Source organism: Ziziphus jujuba, chromosome 9, assembly GCF_031755915.1.
Source record: "Ziziphus jujuba cultivar Dongzao chromosome 9, ASM3175591v1".
Classification (NCBI taxonomy): domain Eukaryota; kingdom Viridiplantae; phylum Streptophyta; class Magnoliopsida; order Rosales; family Rhamnaceae; genus Ziziphus; species Ziziphus jujuba.
Genome location: NC_083387.1, coordinates 4,300,936 through 4,314,313, shown reverse-complemented (window position 1 = coordinate 4,314,313; position 13,378 = coordinate 4,300,936). Strand labels below are relative to the sequence as shown.

General features: G+C 38.8%; 1 protein-coding gene across 1 annotated transcript; it reads right to left on the bottom strand.

Annotated features, from left to right (window-relative positions):
* Nucleotides 1–8,470: 8,470 nt before the first annotated feature.
* Nucleotides 8,471–12,875, bottom strand: LOC107405692 (E3 ubiquitin protein ligase DRIP2). The gene is made up of 8 exons (XM_016012781.4): nt 12,533–12,875; nt 12,136–12,374; nt 11,280–11,379; nt 10,298–10,631; nt 9,715–10,160; nt 9,567–9,617; nt 9,349–9,421; nt 8,471–8,823 (listed from the first exon to the last, which is right to left on the bottom strand). The coding sequence occupies exons 2-8, from the start codon at nt 12,248–12,250 to the stop codon at nt 8,650–8,652; spliced, it is 1,293 nt and encodes a 430-aa protein (XP_015868267.3). The 5' UTR covers nt 12,251–12,374; nt 12,533–12,875; the 3' UTR covers nt 8,471–8,649.
* Nucleotides 12,876–13,378: the final 503 nt, after the last annotated feature.

Sequence of the window (13,378 nt, the reverse complement as noted above, 5' to 3'; positions counted from 1 at the left end):
CTAGTATGTTTGAATTTGCTGTGAAGCATGGTTGGATAATTGTATTATTCTTCTATCCGGCTGGTCAAGTTGTTGAAAATAATAACGTGTAGAGAAAATTGTCTGACTTGCAATAAATTTACATTATTGGCGTCTGCATTTTTCCTTTCGGTAATTTTGATAATGCTAGCAAGGTTAGTAATGAATTTGATGTTGCAGTGTGGCATGTGGATTAAGGTACGGTATTTTCTACCCTGGTTTATATTTGACGTGGTTGAATTATATATTTTGGCTACAAAAAATTCCAAATTGTTTGGTCTGGAAGTAGAACGTAAATTCAGTACTGAAAGTAGTGACTCACTCACAGATATTACATAATCATAATAATAATAATAATAACGGAATTTTTTATGATAGCGCCACCCACCAGCCAAGGTTAACTATTGGGTTGGGCTGTTTCAATTATTTAAAAAAAAAAAAGAAAAAAAAAAAGGGCTAACCATTGGGCTAACATGATTTTATGGCGTCTTGGGAAGCCCATGTCTTAGCCAATTTGAACTCATTGTATACACCCAAGTTTACCCCTAAATTATATTGTTTTGTGTTTTTCCACGTTTACCCCTTGTATCTGATATTGTTATTCTGGATTTTGTATTCCCTGCTTTACCATATTTGAAAGCTTGAAGAAGAAAGTCCCATAACAAATAGCATATTTGTATTCCCTACTTTGGCATATATATTTGAAAAATCATGGAATGTTGCGAAAGTACTCAATTAGGCTTACATATGGGTGTGCTTTTACCATAATGTGATTGATCATGTGGTTCACTATGCTTTTTCCTATACATGTCATTTAGTTAGGACCTTAAATTGCACACAAGAAATTACCAAATTATGGCACCGCCACTGACTAGCAGCGTTGAACCAAAATATATCAGGATCGCATAATGGCTTTTTGGAAATAATGCACATATGATAAGGACTACAATGGAGAGTCTCATGCACAAAACGAGGTTGACCCTGCCTATTGAATAATCCGCAAACGGCGTCGTTGTCTATTCACCCTCCCAGTCTCTAGCTCAATGCCATTCGACCTTGACTGGTTTTCTGCTTGTGAGAGATGCATTCAAATTTAAGCACAATTTTTAACTTCGATGGATAGTCTGTATTTTGATGAGGAAGGTCTTCAGATGCTTAGAGTTCATTCGCAATCCCAATTCCTATCCCATGTCTAGTGATCGACACAGGAAATGATTTTGAGCAATCTTATTGATCGGGTCTTAATTAAAAGCTAATCGGTAATATTCTTGTTCTTGATCTCTTGAAAATGGCAGAGAAAAGCTCCTTGGTCCATATACATTTATGGTTGTATTGCATTGAGGGTTCATTTCTTGGGTGTTATTCTTCAATTGCTTTAGAGTTTTTGTTCGTTTTCTTGTACTCACGTAGTTTCCCATTTCGTTGTGCAAACTATGTGTTGTGTAAATGTACAGTTAGGCTATCTTTGCTACATAAAAATAATGAATGCATATATATTACCTGGGGGTTTAAAGCCAATTATAATGTCGTTAAGTGCATGTGGACTGTGTGGTTAATTTTAAAGTTATATTTTATACAAATTCATGGAATTAATGTTTTTTCTAAGTCATTAAGTATCTAAATAACACAATGTTAGAAACAAAAAAACACTGCATTGCTTCATTAATAATATATAGGGATATCACATATAATGGCTTTTGGAAGCAATATTTATGTACGTATGAGAGGATTACGGTAGATACTAGATACAGGCTTGAATATGTTGTGGTTCTCTGACCACTTTAGAGAAGAAATATGAGAAGAAAATAAAAGAATTCTATTAATCTCTTAAAAATAGAATACAAAAATAAAAACTTCTCTCATGGAGGATTCTCTCGTGGAACCTCTCTCTGCACTCTCCAATTCTCTCTGGAATTGCTCACTCTTCTCTCAAGTTCTCTCTGGAACTTAAACAACTCTCTCTCTTGGAGTTTTCTCTCAATTCTCCTCACTTGGGAGGATTGAGATTGCTCTCTTGGCTTGTATTTCATGGAACGGGAAGGAGCCTATTTATAGGCTTACAAGGTCACAATTCTTAGCCCACAATTGTTGATCGGTGCAGCAATGGTGTCAACAATGGTGGCTGTCAACAATGGTGGCTGTGGTTGGTGAGGTTGGTGCGGCTGTGGTTGGTGAGGTTGGTTGGTGCGGCTGGACTTCACAATTCTCCCCCTCCAGTCGCATTTAAAACTGATGGTCATCTGCCATCTATTCCAGCTATGTCTCTGCATAGCTTCAGCTTCTCTTGAGCAACAACTTTTGTTAGCATATCTGCTGGATTCTCTTTTGTGTGGATCTTCATCAGTTTCAGCAACTGTTGATCTATTATTTCGCGTATCCAATGATAGCGAATGTCAATGTGCTTTGTACGGGAATGATACATTGAGTTTTTGCTCAAATCCATGGCACTTTGGTTATCACAATGTATCTTGTAGTCTTCTTGCTTGATGCCCAATTCTGTGAGAAAACGCTTTAACCACAACATTTCCTTACCCGCTTCCGCTGCGGCAATGTACTCTGCTTCAGTAGTGGATAAAGCAACACACTTCTGCAATCTTGACTGCCATGACACAGCTCCCCCTGCAAAAGTGTAGAGATAACCTGATGTAGATTTTCTATTATCAGGGTCTCCGGCCATATCTGCATCTGTATAGCCTTCTAAGATTGGATCACCTCCCCCGTAGCACAAGCACAGCTTCGATGTACCTTTAAGATACCTGAGAATCCATTTGACTGCTTCCCAGTGTTTCTTTCCAGGATTTGAAAGAAATCTGCTCACAACACCTACTGCATGAGCAATGTCTGGTCTGGTACACACCATTGCATACATCAGACTTCCTACCGCTGAAGAATATGGTACTGAAGCCATCTCCTCTATCTCTTCTTTGGATGAGGGGCACAATCTCTTACTCAACTTGAAATGATTTGCAAGTGGAATGCTGACCGGTTTGGCTTTATCCATGTTGAATCTCTTTATCACCCGTTCAACATACTTCTCTTGAGATAGCCATAACCTTCTATTTTTCCTGTCTCGGATTATTTGCATTCCCAAAATTTGTTGAGTTGATCCTAAGTCTTTCATATCAAAAGACTTAGACAATTCTTTCTTCAGCTGACTAATCTTCATTGCATCTTGTCCAACGATCAACATGTCGTCCACATATAGCAAAAGTGCAATGAAGTTTCCACCTGAAAATTTTTGAATATAAACACACTGGTCTGCTGCAGTCCTTTTATAGCCTTGACTCACCATAAACGAGTCAAACTTCTTATACCATTGTCTTGGTGCTTGCTTGAGGCCATACAAGCTCTTCTTTAGCTTGCATACGAGGTTTTCTTTCCCTGAAACCTCAAATCCTTCTGGCTGCTCCATGTAGATTTCTTCATGTAAATCACCGTGAAGAAATGCTGTCTTCACATCCATCTGCTCAAGCTCTAGGTTTAGACTTGCTACTAAACCAAAAATGACTCGAATTGAAGTCATTTTTACCACTGGTGAAAAAATCTCATCAAAGTCAATTCCTTTCTTCTGAAGAAATCCTTTGACCACCAATCGGGCTTTGTGTTTCACCACCCTTCCGCTGCCATCTTTCTTGAGCTTGAACACCCATTTATTCTTTAGTGCCTTCTTTCCTGTTGGAAGCTCAACCAACTCATAAGTATGATTTTTCTGCAAGGATTCCATCTCATCTTGCATTGCTTGCAGCCATTTTTCTTTCTCTTGATGAGAAACAGCTTCCTGGAAACTCTCTGGCTCCCCTTCTTCAGTAAGCAGAATATACTCAGATTCTGGAAATCTCTTTGATGGAATTCGGCCTCGCTCAGATCTCCGAACTTGTAAACCACTGGTTTCAGGAGGTGTACCATCATCTGACCGCTGTGATGGCCCTGCAGCTGCTTGAGAAGATTGAGTCTCCCCCTGCTCAATATCCCCTTCTTCCTCCTGGTCTGCTTCTGGTATATCTTCATGCACCTCATTATCTTCTGTGGCTATTTGTGCTGGTGCTGGATTAGGACAAAAATTCTCGGCACTAGAACTACAATTAGGAGACATTCTGGGCTTTGCAATGTCTTCCATTTTCTGGTTTTCATGGAATACTACATCCCTGCTTCTAATAACCTTCTTGGTTTTCGGGTCCCAAAACCTGTATCCGAATTCTTCGTCTCCATATCCTATAAAGATGCATGGAGTAGATCTTGCATCGAGCTTCTGTCTGAGCTCCTTGGATACATGTACATAAGCTATACAACCAAACACTCTTAAATGAGAGTAGGAGGGAATCTTACCCGACCACATTTTCTCCGGAATTTCAAAATTCAACGGTACTGACGGTGATCTGTTGATTAAATAGCAGGCGGCACGAACAGCTTCTCCCCAGAATGGCTTTGGCAGCTTAGCCATACTGAGCATACTTCTGACCTTTTCCATAATGGTTCGGTTCATTCTTTCGGCTATTCCATTATGTTGTGGGGTACGAGGGACCGTCTTCTCATGTCGAATGCCGTGTCTTCTGCAGTAGGCATCGAACTCCTTGGAAGTATACTCGCCTCCATTATCTGAGCGGAGACATTTCAGCTTCTTTCCTGTTTCACGCTCTACCATGGTATGAAACAGTTTGAAGTAATCCAATACCTGGTCCTTTGTCTTCAAGAAATATACCCACACCTTCCGTGAAGCATCATCAATGAAGGTCAGGAAATACTTGTTGCCACCTAATGATTCCACCTCCATGGGACCACAAACATCAGAGTGCACCAGACTAAGCAACTCTGATCTTCTCGATGCAGAGGAACTGAAGGAGACTCTATGTTGCTTACCAAACAAGCAGTGATTACAAGGATCTAGCGCAGCATCCTTGCAAACAGTGATAAGCTTCTTCCTTGCCAAAGTGGACAATCCTTTTTCACTCATGTGACCGAGTCTCTGGTGCCACAGATTTTGAGACGCCTCTCCTTCTGCAATATTGAGGCTGTCTGCACATATCTTCACATGAGTCTTGTACAACGTTCCACAAATATGTCCTCGGGCGACAACTATGGCACCTTTCGTCATTTTCCATGTGCCTTTGCTGAAGTAGTTGTCATAGCCTTGCTTGTCTAAGGCTGCTCCCGAAAGTAGATTAAGCCGAAGATCTGGAACATGACGGACATCCTTCAAAGTGATTGTACAACCAACATTCGTTTTTATCTGAATATCACCAGTTCCCATAATCTTTGCGAAACTGGAATTTCCCATCTTTACCGTACCAAAGTCTCCTGCTTTGTACGTTTTAAAGAAATCTCTGTGTGGAGTGACATGGTAGGATGCTGCAGTATCGACTACCCACTCAACATCTTGGGTTGATATATGAAGGCATGTCTCTTCTTCGGTGGAGCAGAGCGCCACTTCTCCTGTACAAGTGACTAGTGTCTCTCCATCCTTCTTCGGCTGATTACCTTGGAGTCTCTGCTCTCTCAACAACTTTCTGCAGTTCTTCTTCATGTGACCCTCCAGGCCACAATGATAGCACTTATACGATGATTTTCTGCCGTCTGTAGATCTGCCTCTGCTCTTGCTCCTGCCTCTCCCCCTATCTCGACCACCTCTTTGCTGTCTTCCTCTCTCTGTGACGAGGGCATGTGACTGATCCATGCCAATGTCCTTTCTCCTGGCCTCTTCATTAAATAGGGCATCCTTAACCATAGCCATAGTAAGTTTGCCATTCGGGGCCGAATTGCTGAGAGAGACTACCAATGTCTCCCAACTGTCTGGAAGAGAGCTTAGAAGTAGGAGGGCCTGATCCTCATCCCCTAGTTGGTAATCCACAGCAGATAGTTGATTTACCAAGCTCTGGAACTCACTGGTATGCTCGGCTACAGAAGTTCCACTCTGTAATGTTAGATGTACCAATCGCTTAAGCAACAGGGCTTTGTTCCGAGCAGTCTTGGCCTGGTACATGTCCTCCAATTTTGTCCAGAGGGCATATGCATCCGTTTCCTTCGCTACATGATGGAAGACACTGTGGTCGATCCATTGCCTGATCTGACCGATCGTTTTCTTGTTTAATTTCTTCCATTCTGCTACTTTGCTGGGATCGGGGTTTTCGCCTTTAGCTTCTATAGGATCAAACAGATCCTTACAATTGAGGAGATCTTCCATCCGAGGTCTCCAAAGTGTATAATTTGTGGCAGTGAGCTTAACCATAGCTCCCGAAGATGATTCTTCCATTGACATTATGGCTTGACCAAAAATGGAGCTGAATTTGGCAAAACGGAGTTAACCGTTGCGTCCGGAACGGCCGAAAATGGTGGACTTGACTCTTCCGGGGTCAAAATATAATTACCAGAAATTTTGGGGCAAAAATGTAATTTCACAAACTTTCTGGGTCAACCTGCAAATACAGAAACTACAGGGGTCAATCTGTAATTTCCAATAGTTCAGGGGCTGTACCGTAATTTCAGAAAATATTGCTGACGTGGCAGATGGTGCTGACGTGGCCCCACATGGCAGATGACGTGTCAGATGACGTGGCGACACGTGGCAGATGACGTGTCGGCTGGCGTGGCAGATGACGTGGTAGGGGTTCGCTGACGTGGCTGCTGACGTGGTCGTCTTCAACCTCCAGACGGCGCGTGCGGCGCGTGGGCGCGTGAACAGTTGCAGAAAAATTTCAGTCGGCGCGTGAGGGCGCGTGGGACGTCCGTTTTCTCTCCGGCGAACTTCGTTGTTCTCCTCTCGTCGGGTACTTTCACCTGGGATTGTCAAATTAATTATTTGAGCAACTTTCCGAAACACCAACTTGAAGAACAATGGCTCTGTTTCTTCAAATTTTGAACCCAAGCTCTCGATCTGGGGCTCTGATACCACTTGTTGTGGTTCTCTGACCACTTTAGAGAAGAAATATGAGAAGAAAATAAAAGAATTCTATTAATCTCTTAAAAATAGAATACAAAAATAAAAACTTCTCTCATGGAGGATTCTCTCGTGGAACCTCTCTCTGCACTCTCCAATTCTCTCTGGAATTGCTCACTCTTCTCTCAAGTTCTCTCTGGAACTTAAACAACTCTCTCTCTTGGAGTTTTCTCTCAATTCTCCTCACTTGGGAGGATTGAGATTGCTCTCTTGGCTTGTATTTCATGGAACGGGAAGGAGCCTATTTATAGGCTTACAAGGTCACAATTCTTAGCCCACAATTGTTGATCGGTGCAGCAATGGTGTCAACAATGGTGGCTGTCAACAATGGTGGCTGTGGTTGGTGAGGTTGGTGCGGCTGTGGTTGGTGAGGTTGGTTGGTGCGGCTGGACTTCACAGAATAATCCGCAAACTTCGTCGATAGTGGTTCACCCCTCTGAACCTCACTGTTTTCGCTCTGCTACGTACCTTCTTTTTTCTTTTTTTTTCCTTATAGTTTTTGTCTGTTTTCTTGTAAATTTTTTGTTTGTTCTCTAAATTAATGATGGTAAATATTGTTATGTAAACTCGACCTTCTTTATTTACCTGGTTTAAGCCAGTAAATGTTGGTTACTTGTCGAGGGTATTATATGGGTACTTTGCATGAGGCGCGCAATTCTAGTGTAGCTGAATTTATTGTAAAGTTTGGTTGGATAATTCATAATTGCGTTATTCTTCCAACCGGCGGCCAGTCAAATTGTTGAAAATAATAATAAGTAGAGAAAATTGTCGGACTTGTAATAAATTAACATTGTTTTTTGGATTTGTTTTTTTTCCTTTCGGTGATTTTGATAATGCAAGCAGGGTAGTTAGTAATTCCATGGACTTGATGTTGTAGTGTGTAATGTGGATTAAGGTATGATATTTCGTTCCCTCGCAACTTGGTTTATAATTGACATGGTTGAATCGTATATTAAGGTAAACAATTCCAAATTATGCAACATAAACTAAGTGTGGAAAGTTTAAACAATAGTAATAATAAAATCGAAGGTTTTGATGATATTAGCACCTTCTGCTAGCCAAGTTTAACAATTAGGCAAGTTGATATTTTAGCGTCTCAGGAAGCCCATGCCTTAGCAGATACGGGCCGCAAAACCATAACACCCATTAATTACGCGGCGCCAAAGCTTTATACACCCACCAAATTGTTGCATAACTTGTGAAATCATCCAGATCACATTCCAACTCTTCCCAATAAAAGATCTTAGGAAACTTTGTGCCCTTGAATATTATAGCACGAAGTTCCAACTATCTGGGTGAGGCACTGAGGGTCACCAACCGTACCAAAATCGAAGGCCACAAGTTTACACCATAAGTTGCAGCACCATCCGTTTTTTTACAGGTCTCTCACCCCAGTAACGTCCAAAGAGCACAATCAGAAATTTGGAAGTTGATGAGGAAGATGTTCCGAAGAAATAAGAAAATAAAACCCAATGATTTAAAGATAAAAACCAACAAGGTGGAAATGTGCCTTCTGTCATAAATTAGTGCAAGGATGATAATATTAATATAAAACAAAAAGGTATGTTTAGTTACAACTAAGTGATTGAGATGCAGCTATTAACCCTGTATTAGACACATATCCGGCATTTGACTGTGTAAAATGATCTGAGTAAGAGAAGAAAATAAAAAATATAAATATAATAATATAAACAAAACTATTAAGATTGCAGGAGTTTTTGAGTATAGGTTAGTATCATCACGAAATCCTTTGCTGAGGAACCAATGGTTGCTAGAATGCGTTCTGATGTCGATCTTGTTTTTAGCCACAAATCAACTAAATTATTTAGCTGCAAACTAGGAACCAATGGTTGTCCCATACATTTTACCTCGACCTGCAAGAATTATTTACTGAACTGTTAGCAACATACTGACATCATCTATCTCAGTTAATGTTGATATTTAAGCAACCAGTCTCAAAGGAACTATAATGATGTTTCTGCATAATGCAACTGGCTTCAGGATTTATCCATTCAATCTGTATAGCAACATAAGTTGTGCATTATTATGTAGCTGAATTACTATTCGCATTATGCGAATATATCCACAAGTAGTACGTTTCTTTTCATATCATAAAGTGACACATATAAATTTCACAATTTTGACAACCAGTTAATATTGAGAAGGTATACACAGAAATTAAAAGGGGAACAACTAGTAACAACATTAGTGAAAAAACCGGTATGCACAGTTCAAACTTATGCTCAAGACTTAAGAGACAAGCATAAGAAGCTATTCATAGAAACCCTAAGTGATTTTATGCATCCAACAACCAAAAAGAGCACTAAAATCTTTATAGTACACATCTATACGTAACTAGATATAATCCTTTTGTAGAAGTTGAGGATAAGTTCACCCACCTCAGCTTCGCTAGTTAGCTCCAGTTTCTTTATCAAGTACTTTTGGATAAATGAAACAGGTAAATTGCCATTCCTGTAATTAATTAAACACATAAGAAGTGATTTCCAAAAATAAAATAAGTTTCTCCCATAAAAATTACAAGTTGCTAGATATAAAACAATTACAATGCAATCTTAAACAAAACATTCAACATGTAACGTAACAAGGTGAGACTTACTTTAGCCTCAAGTATATTGCAGGGATTTGAGGCGTAGATGGACATGTTTCCCTGAAACCATTAAATTGAAATGAAAAAACTATTTGGAAGTAAATTCAGCAACTTATAAGCCCAAGTAAAAGAAGTAAATTCTTAAATTGTTTCTCACTGGTCTTCAGAAGCTACAAGAGATAGCCAAATTGGACCAATTCTATTTTCACGCCTAGTGCTAGCAGCTTCCAGCATTGTTTTAAGAGTAAACCTTGATTCCCCAAAAGCAGCTTCTCTTTTTCGGCAAACCCGGTGCAATTTTTTTGGTTTGACTGTCTCTGAACCCATAGGATCAATGGTATTCTTTTCATCCTCAACCTTTGATTTGCATCTGTTTTCCTTTTTTTTCAATCTACGCACTGGAGGTTCATGGTCCACGACTTTTTTAGTTTCTACTTTATTGTCAGGCGCTTGTGAATTGGGCTTGAAAGACTTAGTCCTATTTGCAACTTCCACCAAACAATTTAAAGGTTTCCAAAGATCCAATTTCCCTTCACATGGTTCAGCACCATTCTCAGTTTCTTTCTTTGGCATATGGTGGCTAGGCTCAGCAGGGAAAGAATTCTGCACCAGAAAGCATGAATAATATAACTGAATTTACAAAAATATCTTTACAACAATCTGAAAGAAACCCACATCTGTAGCCTAGAAGACTATAAATCAGACAAGCATAAAGAAGGAAAACATTGACTTCCTTTTACCTGCCTACTATTTGGAGAGGATTTATTCAAACTCTCAGTTGAACTTGAGCTTTTACGAATATCTTCCCCAGAAGATTGATCTTTTTTAATGGGCTTTTGAACTGAAAAACTGGACCCTCGTAAAGCAGCAGCCTTTCTTGCAATAGATTTTGTTCTTCTTCCAGTCATCGTAGCATGGGTTGCTACTCTTGGGGTGCTGACCACCAGTGAAGAGAGTGATCTTTCCTTTCTTCTAACTGGTAATGTAACTGGAGCTACCACTTCAGGTGCATTTACCTTTCTTCTTTTGAAAGGAAAAATTTTTGCTCTAACATCTTGCAAATTGTGGTCTGGCCTGATAAAAAAACATTGGATAAAGTTCAATATTGTACAATATTAAATCACACATTTTCTCATCTGTGTAGTCAATAAATATTAATCCAAGTGCACGCTTGCTCCCAAAACCTCATTTTAACTTTGGTATCAGAAAGGTAGGATTCAAGAAATTAAGAAATGGCAGAAGAAAAAATACAATTTATGGCAGTTTCTTTTTTGATCATGCACATTTAAACTGAAGCAAACCAGCCACATCCTCGACACTAAAGGATTGCATATACAGAAATATCAGCATAATCAAGAAAACTGCCAGAACCAAGCCAAAAAGTGAAATCAGTAAGAAGATTATTACTGTACAAGTTGAACAGAATTTATTGGCTTTCAGAGTTCGTAGTTAGAAAGCACAAACATATGAAAACTGCAAATTTTAGAACCCACCAGAATCAGTTTCTAAGATAAAACATTATAGTTGCATTAATTGAGCCCTCCTATCACAATGACAATTTTCTTGTCAGAGCAGTTTTACAATTTGATTGAATCTTGTAAGCTAATATATAAGATAATTAGTTGCTGGCATTATGATGTACTAAAAATAAAGAGGTGACGGTAAGAGGGTTAGCTGAGAAAAGCTTATGAAAAAAAAAAAGCTTATAAAAAAGGAGCTAACCTCAATTTCTCCAGTGGAACACAACCGAGATCAATATTGCAAATAGGACAGCAGTCTAATTCCTCCTCTGATATCTTATCATATATGCATTTCCTGCAAACTGGATTTAATTCAAAAATAATTTTATTAAAAAATACAGTTCAGGAAAAAAGATTAACATGCAAATAAAATGAAATAAGAATATGGGCCATCAGATATGATAGGAAAACTTTATGAGAATGGACGAGTCAAATAGATGTTGAACATGAATAAATGTAATACATGCATTAAACCATTAATATGCACAACAAATCATCTATCTGCATCAGTTCTATACAATCATAGACCATTGGCTTGCTTGTGGGCAAGAACATCAAAATCAACTTCAATCTTGTTGGAGTTCCAGAAAAATGTAGAATTTGATCCCGACCAACGTCTGTGTACGCGATGTTAATCGGCCAGCCACTACAAGCAGAGGTCTTTCAGAGCAGCCAAATTTTATAACCGTTCGTCAAACATCCAAATCTATTATATCACCAATTGAATAGTTACTTCAAATACGAAAGCTTCACTAAAATCTTCAAATAAAGTTGGACAGAAATCAAATATTATTCTAGCAAACATGAAAAATACCAAATGCCTATATCCAGAAAATACAAATTATAACATGTCTACATAAATAAAATAGTCAAACATGCGAAATTCAGAAACGAGAAAGCATAATAACAAAAACCCACAACATGAAAAACGTATAGGACACAGAAAAAACACCAAAGAACATTCCAAATTCCAAGAATCAACAGATGGAAAAAGCTGAAAGAGAGAAAGAGAGAGGGATTTGAAACTCAACAAAGAGATAGACACACGAGGGACTCACACGTATGGAGACATTCAGATATGGTGGTGGCATCTCTAAAGAGGTTGTTGCAGAGCGGGCAAGTCATGCATGCCGCAATCGTCTCCCTCTTCACTTTCACCACCTGATTCGCCATAATTTGCCCTTCCACCTTCACCAAATCCCCTGACACCTCCACTCCAACTTCCCAAACTCAACCACGTGTCCCCTCATTGCATGTTGATGCACACACAAAATTTACGTTCATTTCCTTACTTCACCTGCATTAAACCCACAAACACGAAAATCAATACCATTTTACCACTCCAGATACCGTATGAAAAAAAAATTGCAGAAAAATAAAAGAAGAAATATATATATGTATATGTGCTCACACTCAGAGAGAGAGAGAGAGAGAGAGAATGAAAGCGGATATTACCTATAGATTGATCGGTGAGGATGTTGAAGAAGAAAATTTTTTGGCTTATGGGGGGTGTCAAGTATTTATTTATGTGATTGTTAAGATTGATTTGTAAGAACTTGACGTGGGTTTTGGACAAAGGGAGTTTTTTCGTGGATGATTGATTCTTAATCGAGAGGCTTTCTTCGTAGAAAAGACTAAAGAGCAATAGCATGAACCAAGAATTTTCTTCTTCTTTTTTTGTTTTTTTATGTATTTGTTATTTTTTTAATTAATTATTTTATTTTTATAACAAATATTTAAAAGACGGGGTTCAGCAGGGAATAGCTGTTTGAAATTTGAGATTGGTAAGCCATGGGGATAACATGCGCCTTGGATGCGCTTCGAGGTAAGATGCGCACTGAGTTTCGTGTACGCGACGGCGAGTTTTACAGGAGTAGGTTTTAATATGTGCTCAGGTCTATGTTTACTGTTTAGGCGTGCACTGATCTCTTGCATTCTTGTCGGTCAGACCCGGTCCGAGAAAAGAATAAAAATTATAAAATAAAATAAAAAAATCCAATAAGGAAAATAAAATTGTTGTTTGTTGATTAACACTCTTAAGAGATATAAGACCATGTTTGGTCATTTTTATAAAAGAAAACATTTTGTTTCCAGATAAATAAATAAAACTATTTTTAAGCGCAAAAAATTATTCCATCCGGTAATGCGAAGAATATTTATAAAAAATTTAAAAAAATGTCGTTCACATGGAAATATTTTAACGGAGACAAAATATAAGAAAGAAAAAGAGGAGGGTAAAAAGGGGAAAGAGAAAATATGGAAATGGGTTACGTGGAAAATATTGTTTGGCTGGCGATGGCA